This window comes from Muscardinus avellanarius (assembly GCF_963383645.1).
Source record: "Muscardinus avellanarius genome assembly, chromosome: 8".
Taxonomy (NCBI): Eukaryota; Metazoa; Chordata; class Mammalia; order Rodentia; family Gliridae; genus Muscardinus; species Muscardinus avellanarius.
In genome coordinates this window covers 60,610,042-60,623,788 of record NC_137794.1, presented here as the reverse complement: position 1 = coordinate 60,623,788, position 13,747 = coordinate 60,610,042, and the positions used below count along the sequence as shown (strand labels likewise).

Genomic DNA, 13,747 nt, shown 5'->3' with positions numbered 1-13,747 from the left:
CATGGACATCCTCAAGCTACTTAGCTAGGCCCTTTGCAACTCAGTGAAACCCTGTTTCAAAATAAAGAATAAAAAATAGGGCTGGGGGTGTAGCTCAGAGGTAGAATGCCCTTGGGTTCCATCCCCAGTACCACACAAAAAAAGAAAAATTAAAAAAAAAATAGTGTTGGAGGTGTAGCTCAGAGGTAGAATGCCCCTAGGTTCAATCACCAGCACCACATCAAAATAAATAAACAACTACTTATAACCCTACTACTCAGAGGATATTTATTTCAGTCTTTTCATATATATATATAAAGATATGTATAGCTATATACATTTATAGATATATATTCAGTTTTTTAATATAAAGTACTTTAACAGAATTGAGATTATTCACAAAGTTTAGTATCTTGTCTTTTGAAAAAGAAAGTTTATTTAACCCTATCGTGAACACTGTTTCATGTTAATAAATTTTTTTGTTTGAAAAGTTTTCTTATGTCTGTATAAGAGTCTATCCTATGTATGGACCATAACTGACTTATTATTCCGTTGTTAGTGTTGTTACCACTTGCTGAGCACAGAGCCTCCCCGCTCTGCCATATTTTCGTAGTGTAACTACTCCCTCCTGGAAATAGCGGCTTTCGACATAGACAGTGCTTGCTTTCATAGAAACACAAGGTGTTCTGTCTGGCATTTGCTGGCTCTGGTCCTGCCTCTCACACTAATTATCTGTGTGCACTTGGTCAAGTTACTTTACCTCTCTGGGCTCTACTTTCTCGATCATAAAAAACTAGATGGTTCAGAACAGATTTATCTTTATTTCCCCCAACTAATGGCTGAAGAAATCACTTAAGTCCTCTTCAGGAGCTAGGGTTGGGAATAGTAGGGATTGAAATGGAGCTGCCCACCTCCTTCTCTGCCCCCCCCCCTTTTTTCTTTGTTTTTATACTAGAGATTGAACCCAGAGACATTCTACTTCCAAGCTATACTCCCCAGCCCTATTTTTTATTCTGAAACAGGGTCTAAGTTGCTGAGGCTTTCACTAGGTTGCTGACACTAGCCTCAAATCTGCAATCCTCCTGTTTCAGCTTGCCAATTACTAGGATTATAGGTGTGCTCCACAGTGCCTGGCTTTGAGCACCTCCTTTCAACCAGAATCACCCTGCTTTATCTGTTTCATATATTGCTTCTATGTAAGTTTTTTCCTAGAAAAAGCTTTTTAAAAATTTAGTGTAGTGGCTTATAAAGAGAAATACATAATAACTACTAACAGTTACTAATTGTCAAACATTGAGAAATGCTTTGTTTGGCTTACCAACTGTGTACTTTCTATTTTAGGGGGAGGAAGTTGAGTCTTAGAGATGGTAAGTAACCACATAAGGCCACACAGCTCATAAGTGACAGAGTCATGGTCTGAAGCAGGTGCTGTGGTCTTGGATGCTACACTCTGGCCCGCTGTGCTAGTCAGCTTCCACACTCAGAGGCAGACTACACTGCCCTGAATGACCTCCTCTGACTCTTGCTGTCGTCAGCACTTACGGGGACAGTGAGTTATTCAGAGATGGATGGAATAAGGTCATCAGACTTCCAAGTCCAAAAGAACACAAAGATGGAGAAGCACAGAAACCCCAGCTGTCTCCCACCTGGACTCAGCCTCCAAGAGGTGAGGCCCAAGGAGCCTCCAGAAAGGACAGGCAGAGATACTCAGGGCAAGACTGCTGGATAAAATGAAAAGCTTGGGCTAGATGCCATCAAATCCTCCCCAAGTGAGAATTAGATTATCAGTTTTAGAAATTGTTTTTAAATACTAAGTTTGATTTATGCTCATAAATCGTAAATTTATGCTCATAAATTTCTCCCAGGCAGTGTTTTCCCCATTATCTCCATGAAATTACCAAGGGTAAACTGGGCATGGTGGTGCACACTTTTAATCCCAGCATTTGGGAGGCTGAGACAGGAAAATTGAGGTTCGCGGATAGCCTCAGCTACTTAATGAGGCCCTTTGCAGCTCAGTGAGACTCTGTTTCAAAATAAAGAATAAAAATAGGGCTGGGGTATAGCTCAGGGGTAGAATACCCATGGGTTCCAAGGTTCTATCCCCAGTACCACAAATAAATAAATAAATAAACAAATAATTACCAACACTACTTTATAGTAGGCCCAAAATAGGTCTGGGAGTATAGACCAGACGTAGAAAGGCCCTAGGTTCCCCAGTACCACGCACACACACACAAAATTACCAAGTGAGACCCTATTTCAAAATTAAAACAAATAAATAAATAGGGCTGAGGGTATAGGTTAGAGGTAGAACACTCCTGGGTTCAACCTCCCACTTACACATAAATAAGGAAATAAACAAAGCAATGTAGAATTAATAAGCATTCTTTAAGATTAAACTCTAAACCAGACATGGTGCATACTTGTAAACTCAGTACTTGGGGAAGCTGAGACAGGAGGATCACAGGCTAGCCTCAGCAACGTAGTGAGGCCTTCTGCAACTTAGTGAGACCCAATTTCCAAATAACAGAATAGGGCTGTGATGAAGCCCAGAGGTAGAATGCTCCTGGTTCGATACCCAGTAACACAAACACACAAAAAGCCTAAAACCAGTGAGATAATTAGGAAGAACTTACAAATAGTATAGCTATATCAATTAATGAGGAATGGTCACACACCAGGAAATATACATTTAAAAAAATTTTTCAAGCCGGGGATGGTGGCACATCCTTGTAATCCCAGCATTATCTATAGCTATATATATATATATATGCTATATCAATTAATGAGGAATGGTCACACACCAGGAAATATACATTTAAAAAAATTTTTCAAGCCGGGGATGGTGGCACATCCTTGTAATCCCAGCATTTGGGAGGTTGAGACAGGAGGATCATGGTTCGAGCCAGCCTCAGCGAATACTTAGTGAGGCACACTGCAACTCAGTGAGACCCTGTTTCAAAATAAAGAATAAAAAATAGGGCTGGGGGTGTAGCTTGGAGGTAGAACACCCCTGGGTACCATCCCCAGTACCACAAAAATAAAATCTTTTATTTAATCAGCCAGTTCAAGGAATGCTACTCCAGTCAAACATCAAAGTGTATCCTACAATGTAAGTGGAAAACACTACAGGTGAGCCAACAACTACCTTTAGGATAGGAAACACATCTGCACATTAAAGATTTGCACCGAGATCAAAATACCTTTTACAACCAGATTTTCCGCACTATTAAGTTCTACTAAGAGTCACTGCAATTAACCTAGTTCAGAATGATTAAAAGGAAGGCTCCTATAATCCATGTTGTAATACCTTTATTATAATGTGAGAGCGAAAAAGAATCTGGAGTCTAAAAGCCAAAGTCATACCCTAAGAGTGAAAATCTCCCTATTTTAAACCTGCCATTTTTATAATTTCAGCATTCAGCACTTGGTAGATAATTGGAAGAAATAATTTTTCTCACAACATTAAAAATAATGCAGCTTGGTAGGTATTATTTTTAGGAAATATAAACTCATTTTTCTAACTCTGTATTCTCAATTTATGTTTTTTTTTTAAATGATCTCATTAACACATTTACTTGCAATACAGTATTAGGAAGAATGTAGGGGTCTAAAAACCCCTAACAGAAAAGGGTCAAAGGACTAGAAAGTATTGTTAATTTCCCATCTCAATAGTTTGTCAATTCACCATATGCAAGGTCCTATGTACAACAAAATTAAGTAAAATGAGTGGTTAAAAAAAAAAAAACATTAGGTGGAAAGCAATCAGTTCCGAGAAAAAGACATTTGTTTTAGTTCAATTAGGAAGTAGTGCTAGAAGAAGAGTCTCATTGTAGGATCGGCTTCCTGCTGTTTGTTTACCCTATTCCTTGGTGTAACATTTCTGGTTTTTCCAGTGCCGCCTTCTGATTGGAAGGCAGGTGGAGCGTCCTTAATGGGGGCACGAGGCAGTGCTTCTCTAAGGCTCACTCTGAGTGGGTGTTTGGTCACACGGATGATCTGCAAATAATCAGCCTCACTTCCACAGGTTATTCCGATGCCTACCGTTACAGAGTGGACAGCTGACTATGCCACACGTCTCAAGGTTGGCAGCTGGGGACCTAGCTCACAGCACTCAGAGAGGATGTTTTTCCTCAAGTGTTTGCCTGACCTCTTACTCCAAAGCTCACGTCTCCAAAAAAAATCAAACAGAATGAGAAACCACTCAAGAATAACAATGTGAACATATGAGGCTCCCTTAACACATGAGTGAATGTAGGAAAAACTTGAGAACACTCATTTTTCATCTGTGCTAAGTGGGAGAGTGTGGGAAGGAAGGGGCTTCAGTTTTAAAGTGCCCTCCCAGCCGGGCGTGGTGCACGCTTGTAATCCCCGCGCTTGGGAGGCGGAGACAGGAGGATCGCGCAGGTTCGAAGCCAGCCGTGCTGGCATAAGAGACCCTGTTTCAAAAATATAAAATAGATCTGGGAGTGTAGCCCGGAGGAAGGAGGGCTTCCAGGAACCCCAGTACCACCAAAAAAAAAAAAAAAAAAAAAAAAAGTGCCCTCCCAGCCCTGCCCACCTACACAAAATCACATTCATCTCCAAGGCACAAGCCTCGGCGCCTCCAAAAACCCAGCAGTGATTGCTTCCTCCTTGCTCTTCCCGGCCTCTGCAACAGTAGCACCTACTTGGCAATGTAATCAGGTACCAACTCATCTTTGATTTGTGCCACAGGGGCTATAAACGTTTCAAGGGCAGCATGCTGAATCATAGTCATACGATTTTTTTCTGCATAGTACCTAGAACAATACCGTGCACAGACGTACTCAACAAATATTTGTGAAATCAATAAAACTTAACAGCACTTAGTTACAGTCTGATGTTTGGTGTTCTTTCACTTAGCAAGTCATTTTCCACTGAGAACACGCATCTTTCTCTATTTTGGTAACTGAAAACTCATTTTCAGCCTGGGAGCACAAACATGAACAGGCTCCCTGACATCACAGACAGGAAGAAACAACCGGGACACTTCTATTAGAGTGTTTTGTTTTGTTTTTTTAAGCTTTAAAGCTTTAGCACAACAATGCACTACGTTTTATAGTGATGGGACCTATGTCATAGCTACTGGGTCATACTGAATGCATTCGTGTTTGCTCTGCAAGTGATCTAAGGACGTCTTGCTGGTAGGCCCCGTGCACATTTTAAATAAAGACTGTAATTAGCTCATCCCAAGCCATAAAGTCTTATCTCTACTGCATAGGTAAACATTGAGCCTCAGGGGATATCCTTATTTTTTAAACATTCATTTAACTTAGATTTAAAATTAAAATAGGAATTAACTGACGAGGCTGCCAAATGTGCCATCATCTTCTTAAACTTAACCTTGTAAACCGGGCCCTTCGTTCTGTAAAGTTCAACTTAGAGGGGGTGGAATTCAGTGCACAGACAATTCTTCAGCAAATTCAGACCCTGAGCCTCCCTGAGCGCCCCCCACCCCACCCCCGCAGCACGTCCAGGGCCCGGCAACTGGGTCAGGACCAATTCGGCAGATACTTACAGGGTCACTTTAGTGGTCACCGTCGACCTGCCCGCACCTAAAAGGTTCCTGGGCTTCGAGCCGTCGGCGTCCAGAGCTCCGGGCGCTCTGCCCAGCTCCCGGCTGCGGCCTGCCTCCGCCCGGCCGTCGAAGTGGTTGGGGAGGGGGCCCCGCTTGTGCTCGGGCTTGATCTCGGGCAGCAGCGAGCTGCTCTTGACCGTGAGCTCCCGCGGGGCGGCGCGGGCCGCCTCCTCCGCGCCGTCGGCCGCCGCGCTCCGCGCCCCGGGGTCGGGCGCCCTCTTGGGGGGGGCCTCCTTGGCCGCAGCCCGCGGGGCGCTGGCGGGCGGGCTGGGCGCGGGCTCGGGGGCGCGGCCGCGGCCCTTCCTCTTGGTGGGGGACGAGGCGGGGGCCGGCGGCCGGCTGCGCTCGGGCTCCCCGCGGGGCTGCCCTCTGGGGCCGGGGCCGGGCTTGGGCTCCGGGCCCGCGGCGGAGGCAACGCCCCCATCCTGGGCGGCCCGCGGAGATTTCGCTTTCTTTTCCGCGGGGAGGCTCTCGGGGGCCGCGGGGGGCGCCGCCGGGTCCTCGAACACCGCGTCGTCCCGGGCCGCGCCCTCGGTAGGCGCCGCGCCGTCCGCGCCCGGGGGCTCCGCGCCCCTCTGCGACCTCCGGCGGCGGCCCGCGCGGCGCCCGCCCGCCCGCTTCTCCATCTCGTCGTCCCAGGCGTCCTCTGCCCCGGGGCTGACGACCCCCGGCTCTGCCCGCGGCGCCGCCTCGGTCTTGCTCAAGTAGATGTCCAAAGTGAGCACGGTGGCGGGCGGGGGTCCGCGGGCCTCCCCCGGCCGGGCAGGGGCGTCCAGGGGCCGCGGGGGCCCTGCCGCGGCGCCCACCTGCGGGCCCGGCTCGGGGGTCCCGGCCGGTCCTCCCGGGGCGCCCGGCTGCGCGTCCGCCCCCGGGCCGCGCGCGGGCGTCTCCGCGTCCTCCCGCCCGGACGAGCTGCGCGCCGAGGAATGCAGCTGCTCGGCCGCGGCGGTGGCATCTGGGAAAGCCTCTGCCCCCACCTGCACAGGTGGTAATTGGGGTGAATCACCGTCGCCGCGCCGCGGCTCGGCCGCCGCACCGCTGCTGCCCGGGCCGGGGGGCGCCGGGGCCGCGCTCTCGGGGCGCTCGCCCCCCGCGCCCCGCGGGGAGGCGTCCTCGCTCGCGTCCGCGGGCTCCGGCCGGCTGCTCGGGGGCCGACTCTCGCCCTCGGTGTCGGGGAGTTTGGAAGGGGTCACGCCTTTGGGAGAGGCCGGCTTGGCGTTCGAGCTGGGGGGACTCTCCAACCCGTTTCTGGCGCTCTTTTTCCTTCCCGCCGTGAACAGAGTGCCCAGCTTCCCCAAAACCGGCTTCCTTCGGTTGTCCTCCGGCGGCTGCGCTCGGGACTGGAAAATAAAAGCGGGGACGGAAAGCGAGCGTGAGACTCCGTTTTTCTCCTCCTTTAGTAGCGTGTTACAGAACTACAAACCAAATGGTAGTCGAGTTCCTAATGGAAAGTGAGAAAGTGGTGTCTTTGTTACGTTCTTTCCAACAAAATAAACTGATTTTTACTTTTTGAACTTTTCTTAAGCGCCGTGTGTGTGGGGGGAGGCAGTGTATTGCTATCTCCTTGCATTATAATTATTTTTTTCTCTTAAGGAAAATTCGCAAGACCCAAATAATCGCATGTACCAAAGAAACAATTTCCAGCTTCCTCTGGCTCCTCTTTTTTAACTCCCTCCAGTCAAGATGGAATTTCAAAACAGCCACGTGGGACTGCGCGGCAGCAGAAGGCACGGACTGAAGTCTCTTAGGGCAGAAATTCTGCCTGCACCGCCACCCTTTCTTTTATAGGAGGGAGGTGGGGTGGGGAAGAAAAAAACTATCGAGAGCCTTCTAGAACTTTACGAAATCACCTGCGTTCAACGGACTTGCAAAATGAAAACATTGAAAAACCCGGGAGGAATCCAGCCCCTGGCCCCGCCTAGCAGGCGGCGCGGGAGCGTTCAAACGCCGCGGGCCCCGCCTCTTCCGGGCTCGCCGGCTCCCCTGGGGTGCGAACCCCTGCGGTCTTCCCGGAGGGCGCCCAGGTGCAGGGGCGAGCCCCCGCGCTCCACCTGCCTGGGGCCCGGGGAGCGGGGCTCCGGGTACGCCGGGTCCCGGGAACAGCCCTCGCCGGAAGTCAGAAAGCAGGTCACAACAATCAATGGAAGCAAAGCCGCCAGTGCGCCATCCTGACCCCCAGAGGGCAGGCAGGTAGTGGAGGAGGAGGAGAGGAGAGCCCAGCCTTGGCTCTTAGGGGAGCCGCGAAAGTGGGGAAAGAACGACCCCACTGACCCCAGGTCCTTAGGTGGCTGCAATCACTACACCTCTTGCACTCAGAGCCCACGTGCTAGCTCTGGCTAGGTGGGAGAGAGCCCTGCCTTCCCAAAAAAGGTGAATTTTTTTTTTTTTTTTTTTTTTTTTACGGGGCTGGGGCTGGAACCCAGGGGCATTCGACCCCCGAGCTACACCCTGTGCCCTATTTTTTATTTTGAAACGGGTCTCACTAAGTTGCAGAGGGCCTCATAAGTAGCTGAGGCTGTCCGCAAATAGCAAGCCTCCGGTTTCAGCCTCCCAAATGCTAAGATTTTAAGTATGCGCCACCACGCCCCGCTCAGGTGAACATTCTTAATAACGGCTGCGGGGTCTTATAAGCTGCCGGGGGATGTTGGAGATGGAGGAAAACGAGAAAGGGGTAAGATAAAGGATACGATGAACAGGGTGACCCAGCATCTGTTGAGAGGCCCTGGCAGCCTAACATAGTTGTGTAACCCTGCCACAGCCTAGTGAAGTAATGCTGTTACCCCACAGTCGGGAGGAAAGGAAGCTCCAACACTGAGATTGTGGCGAAGTGTATTGGTGGGGGCAAGGAAGTCCGGATTCAGAGCCCAAATCTTCCAGCTCCTTGAGTCCCCCATGACGGCCCGGTTTAGAGGACACAGGTGCAAACAGCACCCGCTAATCCAAGTGGGCATAGAGTAGACTGGGACACACACACACACCGCTCTGAGTTTCTGAGGAAGAGCTTTTGGGAATCACATTGGCCCACAAACTCCCAGAGGCGATGCTTTGGGTCTGAGAAGCACCTGTGGGCCTTGGAACTAGAAACATCCCAGTAGATGCATTAATAGGGCCGCCACTCCGAGCTTTGCTGACTGGAGTGGTGTGCATCTAAAACCTAACCGGATTGTGGTTGATCCAATTCATCATTGGTTTATATAAACAATAGAGGAAGAATTCCGTGCAATGTAAGAAAAAAAATTAAGGTATTCTAGCCGGGCATGGTGGCGCACGCTTGTAATCCCAGTACTTGAGAAGCTGAGACAGGAGGATCACACGAGACCAGCATCAGCTACTTAGTGAGGCCCTCTGCAACTTAGTTGGATTCTGCTTCAAAATAAAGAATAAAAGATAGGGCTGGGGATGTAACTCAGAGGTAGAATGCCCCTGGGTTCAATCCCCAGTACTGCCCCCCCCAAAAAAAATTCTGATACCATAAGGAAACATTTGGATTTTTTAACCACAACTTGAAAATAGTAAGTGATTTTAATCACAATACGTGCATACTAATTCCTCCTTATGCTCCAGACACTTTCTAAGTAGTTTATGTAGCTTTTCATTTTATTCTCCCAGCCCTGTTTATGTTTATGCGCATTTGCCAAGGTTGTTTCTCCTTGCCCAAGGCTTCATAGCCAGTAGTCTTCCTTACTCTGAATATAGAGCTCTTTATCTCGAATACCTGGACAGATCATTAGGTATATCCTGAAGAAGTAGCTGAGGAAAATAGGTTTGAGTCTATTGATTCAATTGTGGTCCCTGTCAAAATAGAGCAAACAAGTGATGTATTATTCTTTCCTGCCAATAATGTTGCAATCCATCTTTCTCATGCTATAAAGATGCCTGATCAGCAGTCCTCCCTCCACTTACTATAGCCTTTCACCCCCATTTTTGGCTGGAGTTGCTTTATTTTATTTACTTATTTATTTTGTGGTGCTGGGAATTGAACCGTGTAGTACTCTACCACTAAACTACATCCTCAGTCCTCACCCCCACCCCTTTTTAAATTCGGAGGCAGGGTCTCGCTAAGTTGCCTAACCTGGCCTTAAACTTGCAAGCCTGCCGCAGCATTCTGAGTCACTGGGATTCTAGCCATGCACTGCCATGGGGAGCCCCAAACAGTTGCTCACTCCTCGACGTGGCTATCAATGATTTGACTCCTACCTAGCTCCAGAGGGGCAGCATATTTATTACTTGTCAGATTGTTCGGTTAAATTTCCTAGAATTTCAGTTTTGTTTATACACAAGTTCTTAGCAACTTCATTCAGAATAGCCCCAACTGGAAACAACTCAAATGTCTATGAACTGGTGAACGGATAAACAAATAGTGAGACAGCCATATATCTAGAATACCAGTCAGCAATAAAAAGAAACTTTTGAAACATGTAACAATACAGATGATCTTAAAAGCATTATACTAAATGGAAGAAGTCAGATGAAACAAACCTTAATGGTTGCATTTATGCCTTTGAAACAATGTAAATCTAATATATGATGATAGAAAGTAGGTCAGTGGTTGCTTGGGGTGGAAGAATTTTTTTTGTGTGTGTGTGGGTCTGGGGATGGAACCCAGGGGCATTCGACCTCCGAGCTACAGCCTCTGCCCTATTTTTTAGTCTTTGTTTTGAAACCGGGTCTCACTGAGTTGCAGAGGCCTCACTACGTAGCTGAGGCTGTCTGCGAACCGCGATCCTCAGGTCTCAGCCTCCCGAAAGCTGGGATTACAAGGGTGCGCCACCACGCCCGGCTGGGTTGGAAGAATTCTGAATAGGAAGAGACCACAAAGGAACTTTAGGGGAGTCATAGAAATGTTCTCTATTTTGATTGCGATAATGATTACACATGTGTGCGTATCTTTCAAAGTTTATCAAACTATATGCTTGTTTTGGGCACAGAGGGTTGAACCCATGGACATTCTACCTCCAAGCTACATACCTAGTCTTTATTATTTTGAAACAGGGTTTCACTAAATTACTGAGGCTGGTCTTAAACCTGGTATCCTCCTGTCTCAGCCTCCCAAGGACTGAGATTACACATGTGAACCACTATGCCTAGCAATCAAGCTGTATAGGTAAAATGGGTCTATGAACCAGGTACGGCAGGACATACCTATAATCCCAGCTGTCAGGTGGAAGCAGGAGAATCATTTGAGCCCAGGAGTTCCTGGCTAGCTCAGACAGCATATCAAGACCCCTTCTCTTTAAAAAAAAAAAATGCTAGCTAGATAAACAGGGATCATATAATGGACCACCTTAAATGGCAAAACAAAGCCATTTGTGGTGGCACATGCCTGTAAGTCCAATACTTGGGAGACTGAAATGGGAGGATCACTGATTTGAGGCCTTTCTTAACAACTTAGCAAGACCCTGTTTCAAAAAAATATATAAAGTAAAAAGGGATAGAAGTATAGATCAGACGAAGAATACCCCTGGATTCGATCTTCAGTATAGAAGGAAGAGGAGGAGGACAAAGAGGAGGAGGAAGAGGAGGAGGAGGAGGAGGAGGAATAAAAGAAAGCGAAAAGAGAAATGACAGAATCACAAGTCTGTAAGTGGTCTGGGGGCGGCAGAGCCGAGGAGGCCTCCTGAGTGGGTGTGGGAGCACGGGGTAGGGGAGCGGCACGCAAGGCTTTCTGCATTGTCCATCAGAACTCCAAGGCCAGTGAATCCCACTGCGGCCTTCATCACTGTAATCCTTGGTCATTGCGGGTAGCCAGATGTGGCAGTGGACACCTGCCATCACAGCTACTGGGGAGACTGAGGCAGAACCATGAGTTCAAGCCAGTTTGGCCAGTATGGCAAGACCCTGCCTCAAAATAAAAATTCTTAAAAAGGGGAATGGGAGCCGGGCGTGGTGGCGCGCGCTTGTAATCCCAGCATTCGGGAGGCTGAGACCTGGAGGATCGCGGTTTGCGGACAGCCTCAGCTACTTAGTGAGGCCCTCTGCAACTCAGTGAGACCTAGTTTCAAAATAACGAATAAAAAATAGGGCAGGGGCTGTAGCTTGGAGGTTGAATGCCCCTGAGTTCCATCCCCAGGCCCGCAAAAAAAAAAAAAAAAAAAAAAAAAAAAGGGGGAATGGGGATGTATCTTAGTGGTACAATTCTTTCTTAGCATGTACACGGCCCTGGGTTCAATCCTAGTACTACAAAGAAAGATGGGGGGGAGTGCACTGGAGTTTGTTTTATGTAAATTATATGATCATGAAGTTGCTTTAAAAATAATGCTTTTTGCTGAGCATGGCAGTGCTCACCTGTAATCCTTGTATTTGGGAGGCTGGAATAGAAGGATAGGAAGATCACAGGTTCAGGGCCAGCCTCAGCAACTTAGGCCCTCAGCAGCCTAGTGAGACCTTGTTTCAAAATAAAATAGTATTTTGAAACAAGGGGGCTGACTGGGCGATGTGTGCATGTATGTCTACAAAAGTTTGTATCCCACTATGATGTATGAATACAGTGCACCAATAAAATAAATTAAAAAAAATAAAATAAAAAATAAAATAAAATAAAATAGGTCTGGAGATGTAGCTTGAAGGTAGAATGTCCTGCAAGCCAGGCACAGTGGCACTAGCTGTAATCCAGGAGATTGAGACAAGAAGATCGCAGGTTCGAGGCCAGCCTCAGCAATTTAGCAAGACCCTGTTTCAAAATAAAATGAATTGCCAGGCATGGTAGCGCACGCTTGTAATCCCCCCGCTTGGGAGACGGAGACAGGAGGATCGCTCAAAGCCAGCCACGCTGGCTTAAGAGACCCTGTTTCCAAATAAAAAAGTATAAAAGTAAGTCTGGGAGTGTAGCCCGGAGGTGGAAGGGTTTCCAGGAACCCCAGTACCACCCAAAATAAATAAATAAATAAATAAATAAATAAATAAATAAAATTAATTAATTAGTTAATTAAAGGGCTGGAGGTGTAGCTCAGAGGTAGAATGCTCCTGGGTTGCCCCAGTGCCACCCACACACACACACACAGTGGCTAACTGCAGCCGGGCATGGCGGTACATATACTCAAAGGCTGAGGCAAAAGGATCTCGAGTTTCAGGCCAGCCTAGGCAATTTGGTGAAACCTTGTCTCCAATAAAAAATAAAAGCTGGGCGTGGTGGTACATGCTTGTAATCCCAGCATTCAGGAGGCTGAGACAGGTTCAAGGGCAGCCTCGGCTACTTAGTGAGGCCCTCCGCAATTCAGCTAGACCCTGTTTCAAAATAAAGAATAAAAAATAGGGCAGGGGTGTAGCTTGACGGTCAAATTCTCCTGAGTTCCACCCCTAGTCCTGCAAAAAAATAAAAAAAAATAAAAATAAAAATAAAAAAACAAAATAAAATAGTAAAATAGGGCTTGGGATGTAGCTCAGAGGTAGGATGCCCCTGGGCTCCATCCATAGTACCACTAAAATAAATAAATAAATAAATAAATAAATAAATAAATAAATAAATAAATGCTTTTCCCCAGGAAATTGAGAGCAGAAATACAGTGTGTGTCATAGTCTGGTGTGTGTGTGTGTGTGTGTGTGTGTGTGTGTGTGTGTGTGTGTGTGTTACTGAGGACTGAGTCCAGGGGCATTTTACCTCTGAGCTATACCCAACCCCTATTTTATTTTATTTTAATTTTTTAATTGGTGCATTATATTCATACATCATAATGGGGTAAAACACTTGTGCGGACATACATGTACACATTGCCCATTTAGCCCCTACCAATTCCCATCCCATTCCTCCTTCCCATGCTTGGCTTAGTGGTTGACTTTGATATATTTAAGTACATTGTGTGTTTTAGAGAATTTCCTTCTTCCCCCCTCCCATCCCCTTGTTTAGGTTGTCTTGTTTGCTCCTCTATAGGATTTCCTTTTTTCATCTAGAGTTCCTCCTATAACCCATTTCTCCTTAGCTTTCACACATTAGGGAAAGCATCCGATTTTTTAATTTTTTAAAAAAATTTTATTGTACTGCGGGGCCGGGCGGCGGCGGCACATGGCGGGGCCTGTGAAGGACCGTGAGGCCTTCCAGAGGCTCAGCTTCCTGTACGAGGCTGCAGGGGACGGCGCTGGACAGTACAGACCTGCCTGATGTGCCAGCGCAGCCAGTGGCTCCTCAATGACCCCAGGCATCTGCTGTGGGGGAATCGGCCAGAGGCCCAGCTG

The 13,747-nt window shown here is 47.4% G+C and overlaps 2 protein-coding genes across 2 annotated transcripts in view; both read right to left on the bottom strand.

Annotated features, from left to right (window-relative positions):
- LOC308266057 (beta/gamma crystallin domain-containing protein 1-like) overlaps positions 1-6,219 on the bottom strand; it is a gene marked incomplete at its 3' end in the record, with an annotated part of 54,516 nt that extends 48,297 nt beyond the window's left edge. The window contains exon 1 of the mRNA XM_080700094.1: positions 5,519-6,219. Within this exon, the coding sequence (XP_080556220.1) occupies positions 5,519-6,204 (686 nt within the window). The 5' untranslated portion in view covers positions 6,205-6,219. The remainder of the gene's footprint in view (positions 1-5,518) is intronic.
- Positions 6,220-6,278: 59 nt separating this feature from the next.
- Positions 6,279-13,747, bottom strand: part of LOC308266056 (beta/gamma crystallin domain-containing protein 1-like) — a gene marked incomplete at both ends in the record, with an annotated part of 164,821 nt that continues 157,352 nt past the window's right edge. The window contains 2 exons of the mRNA XM_080700093.1: positions 6,279-6,490; positions 6,585-6,918. Of these exons, the coding sequence (XP_080556219.1) occupies positions 6,279-6,490; positions 6,585-6,918 (546 nt within the window). The remainder of the gene's footprint in view (positions 6,491-6,584; positions 6,919-13,747) is intronic.